This window comes from Candoia aspera, chromosome 3 (assembly GCF_035149785.1).
Source record: "Candoia aspera isolate rCanAsp1 chromosome 3, rCanAsp1.hap2, whole genome shotgun sequence".
NCBI lineage: Eukaryota > Metazoa > Chordata > Lepidosauria > Squamata > Boidae > Candoia > Candoia aspera.
In genome coordinates, this window is record NC_086155.1 from 32,249,285 (window position 1) to 32,272,887 (window position 23,603).

At 37.8% G+C, this 23,603-nt stretch overlaps 1 protein-coding gene across 1 annotated transcript; it reads left to right on the plus strand.

The window, feature by feature from the left end:
• The first annotated feature begins 19 nt into the window (after nt 1-19).
• GSS (glutathione synthetase) lies at nt 20-23,099 on the plus strand. The gene is made up of 13 exons (XM_063297245.1): nt 20-175; nt 2,520-2,656; nt 3,784-3,929; nt 5,945-6,020; nt 8,285-8,424; nt 9,808-9,924; nt 13,070-13,150; nt 15,199-15,276; nt 16,384-16,450; nt 17,315-17,509; nt 17,761-17,842; nt 19,256-19,445; nt 22,023-23,099. Exons 2-13 carry the CDS (start codon nt 2,528-2,530, stop codon nt 22,144-22,146), a joined length of 1,425 nt encoding a protein of 474 aa, XP_063153315.1. The 5' UTR covers nt 20-175; nt 2,520-2,527; the 3' UTR covers nt 22,147-23,099.
• Nucleotides 23,100-23,603: the final 504 nt, after the last annotated feature.

The window sequence follows — 23,603 nt, forward strand, 5'->3', positions numbered from 1 at the left end:
CCTTTCTCCTCAGTGTTCGCCCTTACGTCTCGTACTTTTCCGATATGATTATACGAGACTCCTGTCAATCAGTGCAAAAGGACGCTGGTGTTCGTGGATAGGCTGAAAGAGTAGCCAATCTGTGAGGGGTTATCTGAGCGGACATTGCTGTGGATTTCCGCCCGAGTGGCTTCAGGTACCGTGCGGATGGGTGGGCGTCGCGGGTGGGGTATATGTCCTCCGTTCTCCTTCAATGGTTGCGTAGAAACTTGAACCCGCGGAAGGGACGCGGTGTGTTGATGGGAATCACTGCCTTGAGCCGAGGATGTAGTGGCCGGCGCCTTTCCTCATTGGAAGACAGAAGGGGGAGGACCCAGTGGTGCCCGTTAACCCTCATTCTTTCTCAGATGACCAAAAGCGGGGTGTGGGACTATTGAGGGCAGAAAGACGCAGAGCAGCGTTTGTCCTCTCAACAATGGCGGGCGTGGGGGGTGTCTGAAAAGTTAAGCCGCTGCTGAGGGGCTTGGCGAAACAGAAGTGGACTGGGACCAATGCTAGCCAGTGTGGGACACAGAGGTCTGTCCTGAGACGGAAACATGGCCACCGGTTTTTTAAAAGCTACTAAACGGAACTGTCAAATCATTTTATGACGAAAAAGAAGACACTCCATGTCCCCAGGTTGCAGACTGAGAATGTGGGAGATCTGGTCTAAAAAATGCTGTTGTTTACAGAAAGTGAGAAAAAAGTGATTAAAAACACCGATTAACTGGAAACAGGCCAAAGATGATTCAGCATTTGCTTTTTGTGTATGACAATTGAGGTGTTTGGGTTTTTTTCCTCCTTTGCTTGCATTTATTTTAATCTGTGCTAAAACAACACTAGTGTGTTCCAGAGAGAGTTAAAATTTTTCTCTGGCTATGATGATTTCAGCTATAGATATACAATATTCTTTTAAGAAATGGAATTGGTCTTGTATTCTTTTTTCATACTTCGTTTGCAAAAGGTAAGGAAAATGGATTCTTGCAATCTGCATAAATATCCAGGTTTCTTCCAGTGATAGGTTAAGGTTGCAAGACACAATAGTTATCTTATTGAACCTTATAAAACAAAGTTGTTTATACTTGTTCAAGTAAATGGCTTAAATTCTTTCTAAAGTACTTGTCATTATTATTATAGTGTCTGGTTACATTGTTTAGTGCAAAGCATCCTTTGAACCAGCTACTCACATTAGCCTGGGTTTCTGTAGAATGTTTTAAAAGATTATAATTGCTGTTCTGACATAAGTTGTCAAGATCCATATCCGTAGGGATTTATTATTTTACTTCTTGGCTCATGAAGATACGTTTCATAATTATCATTAATACATCACTCTTTTGCTCAGAGGTATAACTGCCAGATGAACTTCGTTATTACACTAAAAATAATCAGGAATTGGGGAATTCCTCTAATAAAAAAGGATCCTTCCATCAGTGCATTTTTTCTGTCATGAATGTTAAAATAATAGAATATTTCTGTGTATGTCTCTCTCTCTCTCTCTCTCTCTCTCACACACACACACACACACACACACACACACACGAAAAGAAAAGTATTCTGGGAGCTCAGATGCAGGTTACATAGACACAGACAGCTGTTACAAAGGACAGCAGTATAAATTGATGACTATGTGAAATCTATACCAGGAAAGAGGAAAGTTCTGGGGATGGACAGAATATAATGATACCTCACTGTATTCCACTAATTCTGTTCTCCAGCAATCATGAAAATCTGATTTTATCTATCATACTATTTCATTTTGAGGTGCTTTATAACTATGTATTTTGGGAATCATTCAGTATATTTCTGTAAAAGAATGTTTCCCTTCTTTATAAAAAAAGTTATATTTGTCAGAGTTGGTGTAATTGGAAGAAAAATAAAAGACAACTTGCTAGCCATGAATACTGTAGTTCAGGTTTTTTACATTTACTTCAATGAAAATAATTAGATTTAATTAACTCTGTGTGAACTTGAATGCTAGATGTAGGAGAAAGATCTTGGGAGTTAGATGTAGAAAATACACACTCATGTCTTTGGTCAAGTGTGAAGTTCGCTAAGAGACTTCGGATGCTACTGAATATATTAAGTCCCACTATATTCAGTGGGATGTATTCCCAGGTATATATCAGACAGATGGTGTTTTTTAGACTAAGTTACAAAATTTTATATCTGTAAATAAGATTAACTTCTTGGTGGTGACCCTAAACTTCTAGAATTTCCTTCCAACATACTGTGCAAATTTTAAACCAATCCTTAAAATCTGAATATGTTCCAGTCTGCCTTTTGCTAAGTCTCTTTATGTTGTTGATTTTCAAAGTCCAGAACTGCTTTAAATGGGTTATACAACTTGTTATTACATGTCTTCACTCTGGATTTTATGTTGTATTACAACTTGATGTTTTAAATGGATATTGAATCTTATTTTTATTCTTCACACCATCTTGGTTGTGTGTGTGTGTGTTTAAAATAGAATTTTTAGAATTTTATTGTATCTGCTTTTTCAGTCTCTGCAATGACTGCACTTTGGAAAGATGTTTTGCAGAATGTCCAACTCATTCAATATGTGGCTCCAATTGCAATAGATGTAGCACTACTTGAAGGTGTTCTAATGAGGACTAAAGATGACCCCACTGTTTCTGATGTAAGTTCAAAACTAGAATTCATGTTGCAAATTCTTTTCAGTACCACATATTTATGCATAGATAGCTGACAGGTCTTGAGACAAGTACTTACGTTATTGCGGCACTGGTGTAGTATTGCTCAGTAGTCATTTAACTACATTTATACTCTCTAACAACTGTAGCATCCAACATGAAACTATAAAAAAAATCAAACAAAAAAAAGTTCATTCTCTTTAAAGAAGATGAATTTATATTAGAGTAAGAGGGCATTAATTCCTACTTTCATCCCAGTTCAATCAATAAAAGCTGTCCACTGATAAAGCATCATGCATTATGATTCTGGCTTGCTGGTATATATGGGTAGAACCATAAAGACAAAGAATGGTGTGAACTGGCAGGTTATATGGAAAGGTAGTTTATTGCATGTATCATTCAGTTCAAGTAACTATATGATACACTGTTATATATGCAGTTGTGTAAATAAACTCAGTAATGTTGTACAACTTTACTAGTTATATGTTCTTTATTCCTGGATTGATTTTTGTATGTTTGTTCAGTAGAAATCCTGTTTTACATTTCTTAATCATACATACTGCTCATCTTCTGCTAATCATTCTTTGTGCAATTATATACTTGCAAACATAAATGGGTAGAGAAATGCAATCATATACTGGTCAATGAAGATGGCTGACAATTATCTGCATGTAAAGCAAAGTTTGCAGTAATTTGTCTCCATGTGATCATTTTTATCATATATGGTAATATTAACAAATCTGGCAGCATGTAGTGACCCAACGCGAGCAGACAGGCCAAAGTGACACAACATACATGGAAAGCTCTATCTGCCTGCCTGCCTGCCTGCCTGCCTGCCTGCCTGCTCCTGTTTGCCTTTCCTTTTTAGCTACACAATTTATGGAATGCTGTTGTTTCCATGAAAGCTCTGCTTCTGAAAGTACACAATACTGTCAATAACTCCCAAGATCTTCTGCTGCAATGCTGTTGATTACAGCATTAATAATAATACTGTAATTAATTGATTAATCCCCTACATACTTCTAGTGTGCTTTAAAGATTTAAAAGAGCTTCATTTGGTTACTTGTTCAAAGGGAATGAGTTGGCTTACCCATTGCTGTACTCTTATTAACAGGTAGTGAACTATGCACCCTTTACACTGCTCCCATCTGCAGTACCAAAAGATCTGCTTGAGCAAGCCTATTCCGTTCAACAAGACTTTAACCTGCTGGTGGATAAAGTTAGCCAAGATACAGAATTCCTGGAGTGCACTCTTGCCAGGTATGTCTGCCTATTGCATATTAAGGGGAAAAAAGTATTTTAATTACAATTTATGCTTGTACAGGTAGTCCTCGGTTAACAACTGGCCTGTTTTTGAGACTGTTCAAACTTACAAGGATGCTGAAAAAGTAGCTTTATGGCTGGTCCTTGAAGTTAAAACCGTTGCAGTGTCCCTGCAGTCATGTGATCACTATTCAGGTGCTTTGAAACCAGCATGCATTTACGACAGTTGCAGTGTCCCATGGTCACATGATTGCCATCTGCAAGCTTCACAGCTGGCTTCCAGCAAGCAAAGTCGGTGGAGAAGCCAGCAGTAAGTCGCAAGTCACAATCATATGATGTTGCACTTAATGACCGCAGGTGATTCACTTAATGTTCGCAGCAGAAAGCATTGTAAGTCGGGCACAGTCACATGATGTTTCACTTAATGACAGTGTTGCTTAGCAACATAGTTGCCAGTCCTAATTACAGTCATTAAGTGAGGACAACCTGTATTAAAATTGGTTTAGTGGATGTTCTGCCAAGTGTCCAAGCAGTGATCAGGTGCTCAGACAGTTGGTTCTTTTAGATCCAGAGACAATAAGCACACCAGTGAATAAAGAGATTTTAAGCTTTATTATAAACTTAAGCAAACAAATTTAAACAGAAACACAGTTTAGGCAGATTAAACAGAAGCATAAAAAGTATAGCATAAAGAAAGAAAACATATCAAGCAAGTTGATACCCATTCTCCCATAGGCTGTCAGGACCCCCTTAATAAGGACAGCGGAGATACCCCAGGGCAGCTCAATTTCCACAGCACCCAGTGCTCAGGTCTGTGCAGAAGCTCCCAAACTCAAAGGCAATCCTAAGGTTTTTTATCAAAGTCTGGCCCTAAAACATTGTGACCCTGTTTCCATGGTACTAAAACTGCAGGATCTAACCTTGACTGGATAGTTCCCAGGATCTGGAGCACCTGCTTATCATCCAAGAACCTGGGAAGCTATACAGGTAAGCTGGTGCTTAACAAAAACAGTCTTGTGGGTTTCTTTTCTCTCCCCTGCCCCCCATTTCAAACAGAAATAAAAAACAAGCCAGCTAAACATTAGTGTAACTCAAACTCTAAGCTTCTCCGTGTGAAGGAGAAAAATCAAAATATGTCACTTAAACTCCTCAAAATACAATGGTCTTCTGCGTTGCCACCACAGTGGCATTTGAAAGAAACATTTGTGCATATTTCCTAATTGTTCACATCAGGATCCTCTCTCTGCCTACTTTATTCCAATGGTATTTGTCTAATTGTTTGGAAATGACTGGGAAACTGAGGAAACATGTTGTAATTTATTTACTTCTAAGTATTGACCAGCACTGCATTTCATGTTCTGTCATGTTTAAATACTATATGATACTTTAATTCATGATTCCAAGACTGCCATACTTTTTCATGAGAATGGTCTTACAATTCTACTTGTTACATGACAGTTGGAAATACATGATGTGAATTTCCATGCATTATCAGATTTGTATGCTGAAAATTCATGTATACATTTTGGGTTTTTCTTTTTTGCATATAAATTGTTGCTGGAGGTCCAAGTAGTATCAGAAATATGAAGAGCTGGATTTTTTTTTAATTCACTCGGCTACACAGTAAATCGATAAAAAAAACTGATGAAATTTTTTTTTCCTAGTAATAAATATTATTTTACTAATGTGGTATAAATTCTTTAAAAATGTAGGCTCACTCAAGATCTCTGCCTGCTAACCTATTTTTTATATAATGAGAAGCTGTGTTCCACAAATATATTAGGAAAGGTTATGGGGAAAGAAACATCACTCTAAAATGTTTGGTCTAATGTTTGGACTTCTCTGCCCCTTGTTTTTTTTATAATACCTTATCTCATGAAGAATTCTAGAGAACTGAAACTTTAAATATTATTTTGTGACTTTTTTAAAGTGGTTTTAGATAAAGATGATTCTTGTATTTTTACAGTAATTTTGAATTCTATATATGATCTCTCTTTTCTGTTTCTTCCTAGTATCATTAAAGTGGATGACTTTACAGCTCAACTTTTTAAAATTTACAAGCAGGTTTTGAAAGAAGGAATGGCTCAGGTATTTCATGAGACCTGCTAAATCTACTAACATATTCCTGACAAGTAATCCTTACAAGTACTAATAGACTCGCCCCAACACCACCCAGAGTTTATTGTATGCCATCCAGAGTCATGTTTGTGAGATGGGCAGCTACATAAATACAAGGAAGGAAGGGAGGGAGGACCCATTAAATATAATCTTGGACCTCAAGGAAACCTGACCTTAACCTCACCCTAGTGGCAATTTTTTTCCCCTAACAATTACCTTGGCAGTCCTCATGAAACATAAATCTAACATTACCACTTGGCATAAATCAGCCTAAAGCTAATCACATGAAAATGAACCCAAGATGTCAAAGATCCCTAAACCTCATGCTAAATTCTCACACCCCTGCCAATACAAATTTTTAACCTAAAAATTTTACTAGTAAGTAATTCCTATCATAACATAAATATAAGGGTACTACTAATGGTAAACATTCATTTAATAGCCTAACCCTAACCATAGCTTCACCTCATGGCCTATAGAAATTGTACCCTAAAAGTTACCCTGACAGAGTCCCTAGCGTAACAAGAGTACAGGTAGCCCTCGCTTAACGACAATAATTGGGACTGGAATTTCTGGTGCTAAATGACGCAGTCATAAAGCGTAACATCACGTGACTGCGCCACTTAGCAACAGCAGTTCTGTCTGTCCCCAGCTACCATCTACCACCTAACAACTGCATTGTTTAGTGACCTAAATTCTGTTCCCAATTGTGGTTGTTAAGTGAGGACTACCTGTACTGAAGCAGGTTATCCCATATAAGTCCAAGACTACCATTTACCCTAAAAACTGTCCCTAAAGCTAACTCCCACACCATACTGAATCAGAGACTAATCTAAGACTTCAACAAATGATAAATGGCTTTTGGTCCTGGGGGATTTCAATCTGCCTTCCTTCCTTCCTTGTACTCAATTATATCTTTCCACCCTGGCAAATTGATGCTGTGGATGTGCTGTCCCAGTGCTTGGAGGCTGTAGGGGTCTGGATGGGGAACAACAGGTTTCAACTGAACCCTGGCAAGACTGAATGATTTTGGATTTGGCCTTCCAGATCTGGGACTTTACCATTTTTAATACTGGCACTGCCTCAGACAGACCCAGCTCACAATCTGGGTGTCCTTCTGGACTCACAACTCCTTTTCGAGGAGCAGGTGGCCGTCGTGGCCAGGAGGGCCTTTGCACAACTTTGTATTGTGCTCCAGTTGCACCCATTCCTGGAACGTGAAGCTCTGCTCGCAGTTACTCATGTGCTAGTCAGCTCCTCTATGGACTGTATGCAGTCTGCATGGAGCCGTCCTTGAAGAATATCCAGAAGCTTCAACTGGTGCAAAATGCAGTGGCACAGGCAGTTATGTGTGCCCCTAAGAGGACACACATTACATCTCTGCTTCGTGAACCACACTGGTTGGGGGTTTGCTTCAGGGTGCTATTCAAGGTGCTGGTTTTGACCTTTAAAGCCCTACACGGCATGGGGCCAGGTTATCTCAGGGACCGCCTCTTCCCGACCGATTACATCTACACATCGGATCAGGTCTGACAGGAGAGGCATGCTGCGGGTCCCATCTGCGAAAGATTCCATCTGACGGGACCTAGGAGGCGAGCCTTTTCTGCCATGGCACCCACCCTCTAGAACATCATCCCTCCTGAGCTGAGGTTAGCCCCAACCCTTACTGCCTTCCGAAAAGCCCTTAAAATGTGTGTGTTTTTTTTAAAACTGGCCTGGGGATCCCCTGGTGGTAGGGAACTTGCATGTTGGCTGTATTATGTGTGATATTCTCCCTCTTGTGGTTTTGTTTTTAATCTATTTATACTGGTTTAATTGTTTTAATTGGTTTTATTGTATGTTTTAATAGTAGGTTTTATTACATGCCACCCGAAGTTACTTCGTGTGAGATGAGCAGCCATATAAATTTGACAAATACATAAATAAAAACTCACCTTAAAGCTACATCTCCCATTAAAAGTAACATTTTTATCAACCAACCTCATGGAAACCTAACCCTAACCCTAGCTTCACCCTATTGCCAATAGAATTGTTCTCCCTTAAAACTTCCCTTGGCAGTCAGTCCCTATGGAAACATGAACCTAGAACCAGAACAGCTGTCATGTGGATTATCTTGTGGTTAAGTGCTGAGTGCAGTCAATAAATAAACTTCATATGATGGATAGTAATGCAGAGTAACTCTCCTTTTGGAATACTTGCCACTATAGCTTCTGCTATGTTTCTGTCTGTCTTAGTCAGTGTTTTTAGGAATCAATCGCTCTGACTACATGTTTGACTATGATGCAGATGGTTCTCCAGCTCTAAAACAAGTAGAAATAAATACCATTGCTGCAAGTTTTGGAGGCCTCACATCTCGAACCACTGCAGTACATCGGTAAGGCTGCCAGCAAACTTGGGTTCTTTCACTATGTACAACTTTCATGGAGCAAATTTTGACTAGAATTCTGCCCTTTGCTTGCTTGTGAGTGTGTTACTATTTATTCAGGGCTGTTTGTATTCTGCTATAATAGGGGTGACAGAAAGCTATGCAAAATGCTGAAGAGTTGCCCTTCACCTTTGTGATTCCATCCAGCAAGCTTTCAACTCTTATTTTAAGGCTACTTAAAAATATCAGTTATCACTAACATTTTGGCTGGCTCAGAGCAGAAAGTGTATGGGAAAAGGATAGTTGAAATGCCTAGATCAAGGCCATCTGAGGGAAAATAGCAACTTGAATCCAAAGCTGCCACCTCCTCATCCACTGAACAACCTATTTGTGACCTCATTGCCCATCCAGTATATTAGGCACCATGGCAGAGGTCCCTACTCTTGGTATATTCCCACTGCACGTGTAAAGGCATCAGCATAGAATTCTGGACCCCTTCTAACCGTCAATATCATGAATAAATTGGTTCTCCATGTTTGCTTGTTTTTATTAAAAATCAAAAAGAAAGCTGAGCTTCTTAGGAACTTGGATTCTCAATCGAAGCAAATATTTGTAGCTCAGGGTTGAACTGTGGAGTCCTTGGTGCTCTCTGAGCCTTGTTGTTTTCTTGCAGACATTTCATTGCCAGACTAAGCAACATCCTCAGTGCCACATTGCCTAGTCTGGCAATGAAACGTCTGCAAGAAAACAACAAGGCTCAGAGAGCACCAAGGACTCCACAACTTGGATTCTGCCCTGAATTATTGTTTCTGCACTTGTAAGGTACAGTTACAAAAGACAGCAAATCCTTGTCATACCATTTTCAGAAAGTTTCACATACTATTATTTAAAATGTGTTCTAATACAAGGGAATAAATGGAGCTCAGGGTTGAACTGTGGAGTCCTTGGTGCTCTCTGAACTTGGTTGTTTGCTTGCAGACATTTTATTACCCCATTAGGTAACCTCATCAGTGCAAGTGAGTGGAGTGAGTGTGGGGTTTCTTTTCTGTTTATATACAGTAGCTTGCCCTGCCAGTTATGGTGGGGGTGCAGTTTTCTTCTTGGTAAAACCTGTTGCCAAGTTCAGAGTATATTTTATAGTGACATTTATTAATGGCACCCTTGAATAAATTGATGCCTTGATACAAAATACATGGCAATGATAATCTGTCCCTGCTTGCTTTTATTTTGCAAGTGAAAATGTTTTGTATGTATGTGCGTTACTCAAGAAGGATGCTTACAGTGTGTGTTTCAGAAAGTGTTTAGGACTTTTATTTCTCTAACAGTTTTGTCCTGGCAGTTGTGTATTCTCAATCATTTTATGACTTCTCTATATATGTATTCCAATGATAGGCATGTGCTGAATGTTTTGGGAAAATCAAAGGAAGCCTCAAAATTGCTTTCCAATAATCCATCCAAAGGGATTGCTATGGGCATTGCAAGAGCTTGGGAACTCTATGGCTCAAACAGGTAATATCACTGGCCTGTAAAATATCTGCATAGCCATGCATGTTATTTATGTGAATAACTGATGCTCTGGGCACAAATTTGTTTAATGTGAAGTTTTAGGAATCCTGAAGGATATAGCTATATTATTCCCCTCTACTGCAGTTCTTTCATTTAATTTTAACTTTTCTCATTGCCTTTTGTATCCTTGTGTTTCAGTGTTGCTTGCATATGAACAAACTCACATGGTCACATTTTATAAGATGGAAAAATTGCAACAGAAAAGTCTTTGGAAAAAAATGGAACCATTAATACTGGAACTGGTTTTCATTTCGTTTTTATTTAAATATTCTCAAATATATACTCTAGGCATATAAGAAAATGTCAGATATGTCCTCACAGTTCTTAGAGCCTACTTCTGTTTATTTAGCATTATTCCAGTAATACTGACCATCTTTACGAACTTTTAAAAGAAAGTTGTCTTGATTCTTCCTACACTTTATTCTTCCTTGGATGGTGGTAGAGGTTAATTTATTTGTTAAAGTTTTTATAACATAAAGTTTTTATGTTTTCTAATTGTTGAAACTATTGACAGAATAAATAGTGTTTATATAATAAAATCAAAATCAGTACCAGTAAAAAGGAACTGGGAAAATAAAATATCTTTATTTGCTACTAAATAAGCATCAGGAATATTTCTTCCAGTAAAGCATCCCACGACGACTTCTTAGTAGTTCTCTGTTTCACCTCAGGGATAGTACAGAATCTGGAAAAATGTATCATAAGATCATTAAATAGTAAGTAGAGTATTGAAAGTTTGGGATAAATACAGGAAAAAAATCAGTCCAGATTTATCCTTTCTTGCTTTGTTATTAAATGTTTATTTTCATGAAGTGGAAAGCACAAAGAAATTTGCTCAGTGATGAGATAATTTGTTAAGATTACAAGATTTGATTATTAGTAAGACAAAAATGAAATCTTCTGAGACTCTGACTTTGCCATTACCTACCTGACTGGTTCCAGTATCATCAAATAAGTGGTATAATATTAAACAAACTGCAGAAACAAGGGAGAATACTTAGAGATTTGACTAAAATTGAACATCTTATAACATAAAACTTGTTATCACACAAAATTTGATGGGCTTTATTTACAAATTTGGTGAAATATGATTCAGAAAAAAAAGACTGTTTAAATGGATGCAGATTTTAAATGTAGTGATAGATACGCAACAAAGATAATTTATATGGAAGAAGAACATTAAATTTACTCCAAACATTACATTTAGAGAAAACTGTATAAGTTGTTTTATTGTTGTTATATTACCCCAGTCCTAATCACTAAAATAGACAATTCATCTTCTAAAAATTTTGGGAAATGTAATGGATCAATCATTTATATGGTGGCAGTGTTGTAAAGCTCATCAGTTCTGGAAAATGATTTATACTGGAATGAAACCTATTTTAAAACTTAAATTTCTTTTTCAACCTATGATATTTTTATTAAATTTTAGAAAACCGTATATTCCTATAAAGTATACTGAATTATTTATATTTATTTACTTGATACAATTTAGGGGCTGCCAGTTCCAAACAACTTTAGGTGGCTTACACTTAAAAAATTAGGAACAATAAAAACTAAAGACAGATCATATACCTCCAAAAGTCAAACTCTCTATAACAGATAAAATATTCTACAAGGGCTCAACTATCATCCTGCCAAAGCCTAGAAGAACAGCCAGGTTTTCAGTGACTTTCTGAACATCATCAGGGTGGGAGTCATACAGATCTCTAGGGGGAGTGCTGTTCCAGAAGGCAGGCACTATGACAGAGAAGGCATGCTTCCTAGGTTTAATCGAAGGGACTTAAAGCACACCCACTCTGCCTGATCTCACCGGATGGGCAGAAACAATTGGAGGATAGGCAATTCCACAAATAACCTGGCCCTATCATGAAAGGTTTTATGGGTGGTAATTTTGAATTGCATCTGGAAGCCAACTAGTAACCAGTTCAGCTTGCAGAGCAGTAGTGTCAACATGGGCTTATTGTGGCATGCCAATTACTGCCACCGTTGCCATATTCTAAGGGAAGCGGTGGCGCTGCATGTGAAACCGTTGAGCTGCTGAGCTTGCCAATCGGAAGGTCGGCGGTTCAAATCCGCGTGACGGGGTGAGCTCCCGTTGCTAGTCCCAGCTCCTGCCAACCTAGCAGTTTGAAAACATGCAAATGTGAGCAGATTAATAGGTACCGCTTCGGCGGGCAGGTAACGGCATTCCGTGTAGTCATGCCAGCCACATGACCACAGAAGTGTCTACGGACAAATGCCGGCTGTTCGGCTTTGAAACGGAGATGAGCACCGCCCCCTAGAGTCGGACACGACTGGACTTAATGTCAAGGGAAACCCTTGCCATATTCTGGACCAGCTGCAGCTTCCAAGTGGTCTTCAAGGGCAGCCCTGTGTAGAGTGCATTGCAATAGTCCATGAATGGTAGTGGTAGTGATCTTTTTCTCATCTTTGAAAGCATAATTGAAGGCAAGAAGATATAAAGGCAGCAAGCAGAATATTGGCAACAATAACAAGCTGTGGCTGGAACTGCAAAAACTCAGTGGAAATAAGCAGGAAGTGGAGAGGGGCCAGGCAAGTATTAATAGTATGTAAAGGGCAGGCAACCATATGGTAAGCAAAGAGACAAATAGGAGACCATCCCAAAGCCCCTAGAAGATCATATAGTGCATAAAGATTGAGATTATGTATACATAAGTAGTGTATAAAGTGGAGATTATTTTTGCCAGATTCCTTTCATGGTTGGCAAAAATAATTTTTAAAAAGTTGAGGAATCTAAGGGCTGCAGGAAGTATGGGACTGATATTACTGGAAGGGTGGGACCCATTATTTTTTCCATTTGTTTTGGAAGATTTGGATTTTTTTAAGGAAAGTTGGTATATCAAGTCTAGCTCAGGCTTAATACGTCTGTTTTCTTATATTTTCTTTTTTTAAAAGTATTAAAAAATGGATTTGTAGGAGCACATTTTATCTGTGTTTTCCTACGGATTGCCAATCCCTGTTTCTGGATGTTACATAACATATAATAAATATTAAATATGTATTTCAAAATTAGAACACTTCAACTAATTCTCACAAATTGCTACATATTGTATTTCTATTTCAGGGCAGTAGTGATGTTTCTGGTTGAAGAGGCTCAGAGAAATATTTTTGACCAACGCTGTATAGAAAATGAACTATGGATGAGGTAACAGTCTCATATAATTAGGATGAGGTACTTCAGACAATCCTATTCAGTAGTGCTGGGCAAAATGTCTCAAACTGAATGTTTCAAATTTGAAATACCCCACTTTGAGGGTGAATCGTACTTGAATTTGAACTTGAACAGCAACATGAGTGAAAAATGGACTTTTTAAAATATTTTTCTATAAAAGTGTTTGAGTTTGAAACAGAATTCCTGTTTTTGATCTAGGTACATTTTTTAAATGCCCCAAACAGACCTGTTTTGTACTTGAAACAGTTGTTTTACATTTGAGGTGGCAGTGTTTTTTACTTGAAGTGGGATGTTTCAAATTTGAATACTTGAAACATATCTCGGCTATTAAATTAATTCCCTGAAAGTTTATATCATTAATATCTGGTTCCTTAAAATATATTTTTAAGGTAAACCTTCAGACTTTTAAACTACTAAAATAGGGCCGGGAAACTCACATACTTATGCAACTTCTAAACCCTTTTTGTCTAGCTCCAGGAATTGCACTACCAAATGAGGGAAGTAAGCGACTAAGAAACTGACTTGAAAAAAAAATTAAAAAGGAAAACAACCCTCTCTTCCAAAATCTCAGGCATGACCATTTTAGTAACTTCACTGTCTTATACATAACAGCTCTCTGCTGCCCAAAGTAATCATAGTAAAAGTATGGCCTGTGACCAAGTCGATACATTTTCTTGTGAAAAGTACAAACTTGGTTTGCTATTGTTTTGTTCCAGGTTTGATTTTGGAATTCAAAGCACCACCAGTAACTATGCTGAGTTGATAGGCAGTCCCAGAATGGTAGCTGTTTCCTGTCCCAGAAGACTTTTCTCCCTTCTTCACAAACAGCAGCTGCATTTTCAGCTGTTTGAACTGTGCTTGAATTCACAGCTTGAATTCTGCTAACTATACCATTTGGTTTTGCTATGCAAAGCTTTTAAATTATTTTTTGTTCTGTTTCAAAACTAGAGAAAGTTCTCTGGTGCTAATGCATATGTCGATTTTATTAATAAGGAAAGAGAGATGAAGTTTTATGGCACTTCTCAGCTACCAGGAGCCCCACAATCCAATGGAGTCAATAGTAGCTGAATGTAGCCCTTGGGACAATCAGTGCTTCCACATGGCCACAGAACATTCTCCTCAGCAGCTGTGGCTCAGGGCCTAACTAAAACATCTTTTTTTTAATTAGTCCAGTTTATATCAGATGCCTATTGCAGAAAATAATAGACATCTGATGTTTAAGAGAAAAGGATGTAAAAAAAATCAGTGCTGTTCTTGCTAAGAGAGGGCATTATCAACTGTAGTTCAATGTTTAGATCAACATGTTGAGGTCAACCCACACTGCTAGAGTTGCCAGGCAGTCTCCTCCCCAACCAAGCTCATCCTGACCCTAAGTAAATCATTCTAAGTAAGTAAAAAGATTGTGAAGACTGGCCAATGCAGAGCTATCTCATTAGTGCAGGCCAAGTGAAACTTAACCCAATAATAGCCATATCTGTGTGTTATCAAATGAAGTGTATTAATAATTAGTAGGCCAACACTCTGTCCCTCCTCATAATATAAATGTCTTCTCTTTGATGTTCCCCCTATTCCCCATTAATTCTAAAAGATAAATGGGACCAGAATTACCTTTACAGAAACTGTTCTGATTCTTCAGCAGCAATCTTGTCTTGGGTATGCTTGACATTTTTATATTTAATAATAGTTTTCTGCAAAGTATTATTGAATAAAATGTTATTAAATGGACCATATCTTTTTGAAGACTGATATTAGTTTAGATACTTTCCAGTCCTCTGACAGAGAGGTTGATCATTCAGCTATATTAAATATTTTTGTTAGATCAACTATTTTACATTTGATTTCTCAAACAACTCCTGGATGAAAACTATGTAACTCAAAGATTTGACATCCCTCTGGCTGCTGTATTTTGAGCAAGTGAAGCTTCTGCATTAGTTCCACATAAAATGGAACCCCCATTTTACTTGAAGGTGGTTGGTTTCTGTTTAAAATTACAATTCCTCTTGTCTTTCTTGCATCCTAAGGAATATCAGGGTGATCCGAAGAAGTTTTAAAGATGTGTTTGAAAAAGCATCTTTGGACAGTGAAAAGAAACTGCATATGTAAGTACTATCCGTAGATCTGCTCCCTGAATGCTGTTAAACATTAGTAGTCATACAAGATATTAATTATCTTAAGTGGAAAACATCCTTGCCTACATCCAAGCTATAATGTTGAGAAAAGTTTTGTTAAAGCAAAGCAGTATCCATGCCACAACTGTGAAGAGCTATGTTAGCCTCTTTTTAACTAACATTTTCCATAGCACAAAAAGACCAGCAGATTTCTTTGCAGTGTCTCACATTACAAAGGCCTTTCCGCACAACATGGAAATGGCCTTTGTGGTTGGCATAGGGCAGTAACTCTGTCAGCCAGAAAAAAATGTCTAATGGCATCCCTCATAGGAACAGATGGTAATTTCACAATTCTCTCTCCCAGTTGTGACTCTCACAGTATTATAGAATAGCAATCCCTGTTAAACAGAAATTTTAGTTTAGGGCATGGAGAGCTGATAAGTGAGTTTAAGGATATTTTCACCTATCTGCCACTTAAGATGTTTGATACTACAAGCACTACAAAGTGTATGGTATTTGTGTTGCATTTATTAAAAAGAAACTAGTATCAGGTATTTGGAAATGTTCACATGACCACCAGAATATGAATTGAAAATTGTTTTCAACTGGATATGTGAAATAACTCTCTTAATAAGTAGCTAATGAAGGGCTGCATTAGTATTGTTGGGAATAAAGGATCAAGGTGAATGTTCATCTTACTGTTTTGAGAATCCTGGTTACTATTAAAGCAGTTTCAGTCCTTAGCATCCAGTTGCATCCTAATTTACTGAAAAGTTGGAAATCAGTTATTATGTTTATTTATCAACAGAACGATAATAGAGTGATCTGTTTGGTAACGTTGATCAGTATTCCAGTAATTGTATGCAATGTTTTTGAAGACTTTATTTTTACAATATCATTTTCTAACATTGGTAAAAATGTATTGAAAACATTCAAAATCAATAAATATCTACTCACATTAATAGAATGTGTTGCAGTGTGTGTGTGTGTGTGTGTGTGTGTGTGAGAGAGAGAGAGAGAGAGAGAGAGAAATGTTTGGGAAATGGGAGGGGTAAATAAAATGGAGGAAAGTGCTTACATATTTGCTGTCTGTTCCAGAGATGGGGAGGAAATAGCAGTGGTATACTATAGGGAAGGCTATGTGCCAAGGAGTTATAACGAACAGGTTAGTACTACTGTCATCATCTATAACAGATATGCATAAGGTATAATTTATTTCAAGGACTGTTTAGACCATCATCACATATTTCAGGGTGAATTACAACAATGTCAATCATATAATAATTAAATAGAAATAATGCAGAAATCTTGTATACATTTAAAATGAAATTATCCTAAACAGAGTTTGGTCCACAAGTTGTGAAATAAATTCACTAAAAATTACTCAGTTCTTCCTGTGGCAGTTGCTTGCCTTTCTCTGAACTAATTCAAATAGCTCATTACCACTTCAGTAAACATTGCTAAGATGCTCATATGGATGCCTTTTTAAAGTAGTCAGGAAACAATGACATAGTGTTGAAGCAATTTTCAGTTGGAAGACGGGGAGGAATTACTTTGCAAGTTTAATAGAAGGGTGCTTTTCGCTAACATGTCAAATGTAGGCTGACAATTTCAGTGGATAAACACAGATATTTTTATGCATTTCTTTTGCTGATATTCAAATATCCAGAGGGTTGTCTTATGTTTTCTTTTTTATCTGATTAAACAGTAGTGATGTACACGTAATTTTATCATAATTATCATAATTTTATCAGTTTCATTCTAAAGGATTCTCTAGAGTCATGCTAATTTTGCCTTTTTCCTGCAGTCTTCATGGAGTAATGCTCTGAAGAGCTTCTCTCTGTTAGGAGTTTATTGCAGGGGCTGCAGATGCAAGGGGGAAAAAGAATATATAAGTAGAAGATAGTCTTTGGATCATAGCCAGTATCAGTTTCTTCAACTGTAAGATATATAACTGTTGTGCAATAAATTTTTAAAATATCATATGTTACAAAAGAAGCCACGCTGAGATTATTCTGTTTGTTTTAAGAACTGGGAGGCACGCTTATTACTGGAAAAGTCCAGAGCAGTTAAGTGTCCTGATATAGCCACACAGCTTGCTGGAACCAAAAAAGTGCAGCAGGAGCTGAGCCGGCCAGGAGTCCTGGAAGAATTCTTGCCAAATGACCCAGAAGCAGCGGCTCGATTAAGAGCAACGTTCGCAGGTCTCTATTCCTTGGAAATGGTAAGTAGCAGTCTGTTGTGAGAAATGGATACTTAAGATATACTGTGGTATAATACAGTACAAAATCGGAGAGCACGGTGTTGATAATATATTTAAAATATATACCTTTAATAAAATCTTTTGATAAATTGTAAACCTTATTTTTTGTCTAGGGATATTATATATGTTTGATATATAGTGAAACTTTGTTGTTAGAAGCCAAGCTTAAGCCTTTGGTATGGCTCCACTGCAACGTTCTTCTCTTCTTCCAGGACGAAGAGGGTGATAAGATGGTTGCCATGGCTATTGCTGACCCAGATCAATTTGTGTTAAAACCACAACGGGAAGGAGGAGGTAATTGTTCTCTGGGCTTGTATACTGGAAGTTCTAATAATTTATTTTTTAATTAATGTGTGAGAATAAAACTTATTTTTAGAAACAGTTTAATAGGATTTGGAGGCAAATAGGACAGTTGTAATAAAAGTACCATGTAAATGAGTATCACATATGAAAATTAATTAGGTTTACTAAGAGAATTGGATGTAGATGACTTATCTGATAAATAAAATGTTATGGAGGCATTATAGTTTGGACCCTAAGCATATTTTGGTTCCACATCTGTTTTTATTTGCAAGTAATGTTTCAGTCCTAAAAATGCTTAGCCTTAGTGAATACCATCAGATATCTAAGTTAATAGTTATACAGTAGTGCTGTAGTCACCATTCAGAATCAGAGTTTCAGCTCCAGAATCTAATATTTTCAAAAACTTTTAATGTCTTCTGTGCAAGTAAGAAAAGTGTGAAACAGAATTATCTTCACACACATAAATTCTACTGTAGCACAACAGTAGACCAATTTAGGCATTCCGCTTAAAAGGTACATAAACATATGAACTCCATCTGTGCCATGCTTGCAATAGAACCTGTTCTGTAGTCAACTATGCATATAATACAAACATCTGCAGAGAAGTGGGCCTTCACATATGCAACTACACATGTAGGAATGCCTGTGCAGTTTGAGATTACGTGTGTTCTCTCTTGTGTGCAGAGATTTTCATTGTATACACATCTCTTCCAGCAAACTGACAGCAGAGGTATGGGTATCAGCTTGCATTGCCTGTTAACTGTTAATTACAGTTTATTTATATGGTTTATTTTAGAGTAAAGTTACAGTTTATTTATATAGTTAATTACAGTTAATTAAACTCCTGAATAGGGCTAATACTAAGTAGAAAAACTATCAAATTTTAATTTCTTGTAATGCTTAACAGTCACTACATATTATTAAGCAGAACTTTCCTCTGATTTGGTGACTCTAAAAACTTCTAAATGATGAGAATTGCTGCTGATAGTTTAACCAAAAAAGAATTCTGCTATAATGTTGGAGGATTTTAGCTATTCCATAATCACTGCTCATCTACAGTCTGTCTAGAAATACTTAGTATCATGGAAACATTGTTAATCCATTTAACTGCAGCAAGTATAGTGTTTACTTCACAGCGGAATGCCTTTTTATTGTTATCTTCCCCAAATCCTGCAAAGAATGGCCTCCTTTCTCAGACTGCTGATATACATGCTATGCTGTACAATTCTGGGGAGAATTGCAAATCTGCCCATGTAAAATGTTGCCAATCACAGGAAACTATTTCTCTTTATTTCTCCTTCCCACTTATCCTTCAGGTCTGAGATTGCTGGGATGGGATCAGAAGCCTAACATGCAAACTAGCAGCTTTGTTTTGTCTAATATTAACATCTATTGTATTGTCAGGGAATAATCTCTATGGAGATGAGCTCAAGCAGGTTCTGGAGAAAATTAAAGACAGTTCTGAGAGGACTTCTTATATTCTCATGGATAAGATAAAGCCTCTCCCGACACTAAATTACTTGTTGAGGGCTCATTTTCCACTGAAAATATCGGAATGTGTGTCTGAATTGGGAATCTTTGGAGTCTATATCAGGTGAGAAACGCTGCAATTACTGGAGATGCTAATATTTTTACATTCCTATTTGTCTGCAGGTTTTCAAAACACAGTTTTTTGCTACTAATACATTGGATAAAACCTGTGCATTAAGTGCATAAAGCATAGTGGTTATCTGGAAAGAGTTTGTTCCTGTTGGCTCTGAGGAAGCAGATAGGTCCTGGGAGTTGTAAGTGCGTGCACCTGTATTTTAGATCCATCCCCCTCCTGGTTTGTTTAAGACCTCCCAGGAAGTGGCATGTGGTTGGGTCCAAGCAGTGGTGAATTCATCCTTGAGAGGTGGTGGCCCCACCTGCACTTCAGAAGGGTGGGGGGGTCTGTCACCTTCTCAAGAGGCCATTGCGGGACTCAAATCTGTCAGATAATTTCTGGCTTATCTCCTTGTTGAGAAGGTGGTCAGGCTGCAGCTTCAAAGGGCTCTGGATGAGGCGGATTATCTGGATCCCTTTCCGTTGGGTTTCATACCTGGATGTGGTATGGAGACAAAACTGATCATACTTATTAATGACCAATGGCAGAACCAGGATGGGGGTTCATGCATCCATCCTCGTGATCTCTTGGTGGCCTTTGATACTGTTGATCACAATACCCTTCTGAACCAGCTCAGTGTGTGGGAATGGAAGGCATGGTTGAGGTGGTTCTCCTCCCTCCTCTGGAGTTCAGTCAGTTAATGAATGGAGGGAGAGATCTAGCCCAAGGCCCTTACTTCATGAAGTATCTCACGGCTCAGTTCTCTCCCCACTTCTTTTACCTCTATAAGAGACTGCTGGGTGAGGTCATCCATCAGCACAGTGTTATCATCAGTATGCTGATGACACTCAGTTGCATATCTGAACCCCAAGCCCTTCATGTGATGCTGATGCCCTTCATGTGATGTTTTGTCAAACAGAGCCAGTACACAATTTATGGGTCCTTCTAACTCACAGCTCCTGCTCAAAGAGCAGTTGGCAACTATGGCTCTGTGGCCCTATGCACAGTTCTACTTTGTGTGCCAGTTGCATCTGCTTCTGGATCAAGAGGCCCTGCTCATGACCACTCATACCTTGGGCACCTCACAGATGGATTACTATGATGTGCATTACATGGGGTTGCCCTTGATGATCATTCACAAGCTGTGCTGTTTACTAGGGAGCTTCCAGGTGCAGTTCAAAGTGCTAGTTCTTACCTATAAAGCCCTTCATGGCAGAGGGCCAGGTTATTAGTGGGATTGTCTATCTTGAATTATTTCTGCCCCTTGGCATGCTCAGATCCTGTCACTTAGGCAGTATCATCTGGTGAGGACTAAGAGATGTGCTTTCTCAGTTGCCCCTCTCCTGTTTAGAACAGCAGTCCCCTGAGATTCATTTGGCCCAGATTGTCTGTCTTTGAAAGGTATTAAACTTCCGGCCCTTTCCCCAGGCATGGGTCAGGGAGCGGTATGGTTCTGTTGGTTGAATTTTTTCCTGGCACTTTATGTCCATGTCCATGTGTTTTTGTATTTTGTTTTTAATTACTTGTTCATTATGTTGTTTTTACATACTGTATATGGATTGTGGGTTGTTTATCGATGATGTATGGCACTCTGAGTCATGTGCCAAGTAGCCAGCTATATACACTGAACTGAAATTGAATTTAACATTTTTAATAAATGTTTGGTGGTAGAGTATATACTTTGTATGCAAATAATTACATGTTTCCATTCTTCGCAGCTGAAGCTGTGGCTAAAAAAGGTATTATGCTGGACTCTGAAGAGTTGTTGACAGTCAGTAGACAATACCAAGCTAGATAAACTAGCAATCCAATTCAGTGTAATTTTTACTGACTATAAAGATGAATGAACTAGATGCTAGAATTCATTAGGGGTGTTACATAAGATTTATCATGTAAATATAGGGTTTTGTCCAGTTCTCTGACCACTAGTCAATTTAATATACCACCTTGTTATGTTTAATGAAACCACGTAATAGGGGAATATGAAATAAATCAATTTTGGAAGTAAGTAACCCTATGTGCCATCTCCTAACATTCTTCCTACCACTTCTATAATAATAGAAAGAAAATGAGTAAGCACAGTTCTTGATACCCTGTGCTTGAGTATTACCTGTTAAGTTATGCTCATCCTTAAGCAGATTTCTAGTGGGTTACAAAAACAATCCCACCCTCTTAACCCTCTGGAAAGCCATAAAGAACTGGCATTTCCCTGAGGTGTTGGGATAGTAAGGTTGGAGCCAAGGGACTGCATAGATGATGCATTCTGTGCCCGGCTTTTGATTTTTTTTTTCATTGTGTTTTTATCACTTTTGTTAGCTGCCCACAGTTGTGTGCCACAATATTGGCAGCCATATAAATCTTTTAAATAAATAAATTCCTCCATTGCTTACAACTGAAATGTTTTCAGTGATAATATTATAAAAACAGTAAAGTGCTTTGGCCTGCCATTGCAGAACTGCTGAGCAAGTGTACATACATACACAAATTATCTGCTTACAATCAAGCAGCTTTCCTTAATGGAACTCTCTAGCAAGATTACAGATAAAGTTAAGCAATCTTACATATAGTTTTTTTTTTTCCTTGCAGACATGGTCAAAATCTTGTGATGAATAAGCATGTGGGCCATCTCTTGAGAACAAAGGCTATAGAACATGCAGATGGTGGAGTAGCAGCTGGTGTAGCTGTCTTGGATACACCTTATGTGATATGAGAACAAAATCTCACAACGCTTGAAATGGGAGGCATTTTCTTTTAAGGCATGATTGCCAAATGGCAGACTTCATAATCAAATTTATAGTAATTCTTTTTAGTAATTTGCTGTCTTGGTCAGAAAATAGAGGATTCTAAATGACCTACATTGACCGTTTTCTGAAATATCCCTGTCAAAGATGCATCTCATGGACCTAATGTGCTTTTAACTGTCATGGTCAACTCACCGCTATGACATCTCCTAAAAGAACATGTGGATTTCTGATAGCAGAAAATATTCTTGATAACTTTCCACATATTCAAGATGTAATTCTGTTTTTCTCAGAGTGGCAAGAAGGAATGAAATTCTTCCGGAATTACAGTCTTTTGGGAAACATCCTGTTTTACTCTGTGCCTGAAAATGACCTGAGGACAAGTAAGAATCATGTATATATGTTGCTTTTTATGGTGGTTATAGGGAGCATCTTTGAAAGATGCACAATCACTAGCATTGGGTAAAGGACATAATAAACAATGTAGAAATCACTTCGGTTTCAGTGATCCCTGTACCCACCTGTGTTTTATAAAAGCAACACAACCTAAGAAAAAGGCTAACAATGAGTTTGGTGGGAAATGATGTCAGAAACAATGGTAACATGCAAACCTCTAACAGCCAAGTTTACTAGGAGTGATTTGAGCTAAAAGTAGTGGTCTAAGACTGGTCACTTCTGACTATCTGGTCAGTCCTGACTATCTCGTGTCAGTAACTGATAAGTGATTACAAAAAAGTGCTTCACCACTTTTTTTGAAAAAGATAGCAAATGTGTAGTAAGTTCAGAAACTATGCACTGATATGTGAAAAACAGGTATGTTAATATGGCTTTTTTTAAACTCAGATTCTTACATCTCCAAACTCTATGAAACAATGGAATTTGTCTTTTTGCAGAAAACAATCAGAATACCTTTCCTGAAATATCATTGACAGTGTACTGATCTTTTAGCCTTCCACACCATATCACTTTGCTTTAAAAAGATGGCATCTATACATTTTGGATGGATTTCTTTTTCCTTCAACGGCACTCCCACTTTACGCATGGATTTCTTGACCACAGCCTTATTCAAAACACCTTTAGAGGACAGACCTAGAGAATTAATGGAGCTATGAGAGGACACAGTATTAAGAATCAGAACAATTTTCTAAATAAAACACTTGATGAGAGTTGGAAAATATTCTGTAAAATAATTGGTAACAATTATGCCCCCCCCCACCCCAGCTTTTCCTCCTAATGTTCTAGCACAGGACCAGAGTTTGTTTTTTTTTGAGGGGGGGAGTAGCCATGCGGTGAGATGTTTACCAATTACAAAGTACTATATTTGTAACGTTGGATATATTTTATGGTGTAAAATTTGCTGAATGTTAAATCCTACATTTTTAAGAAGCCAACAGAATCCATTTAGTGTCGTATTTGTGAGATAACA

Excerpts from the sequence above, each read along its gene's own strand:
- GSS (XM_063297245.1), top strand. The coding sequence starts at position 2,528 with ATGACTGCACTTTGGAAAGATGTTTTGCAGAATGTCCAACTCATTCAA. Across the intron at positions 6,021-8,284 it reads TGAAAGAAGGAATGGCTCAG|TCAGTGTTTTTAGGAATCAA; the intron begins GTATTTCATGAG and ends TGTCTGTCTTAG. Across the intron at positions 13,151-15,198 it reads GAAAATGAACTATGGATGAG|GAATATCAGGGTGATCCGAA; the intron begins GTAACAGTCTCA and ends TTGCATCCTAAG.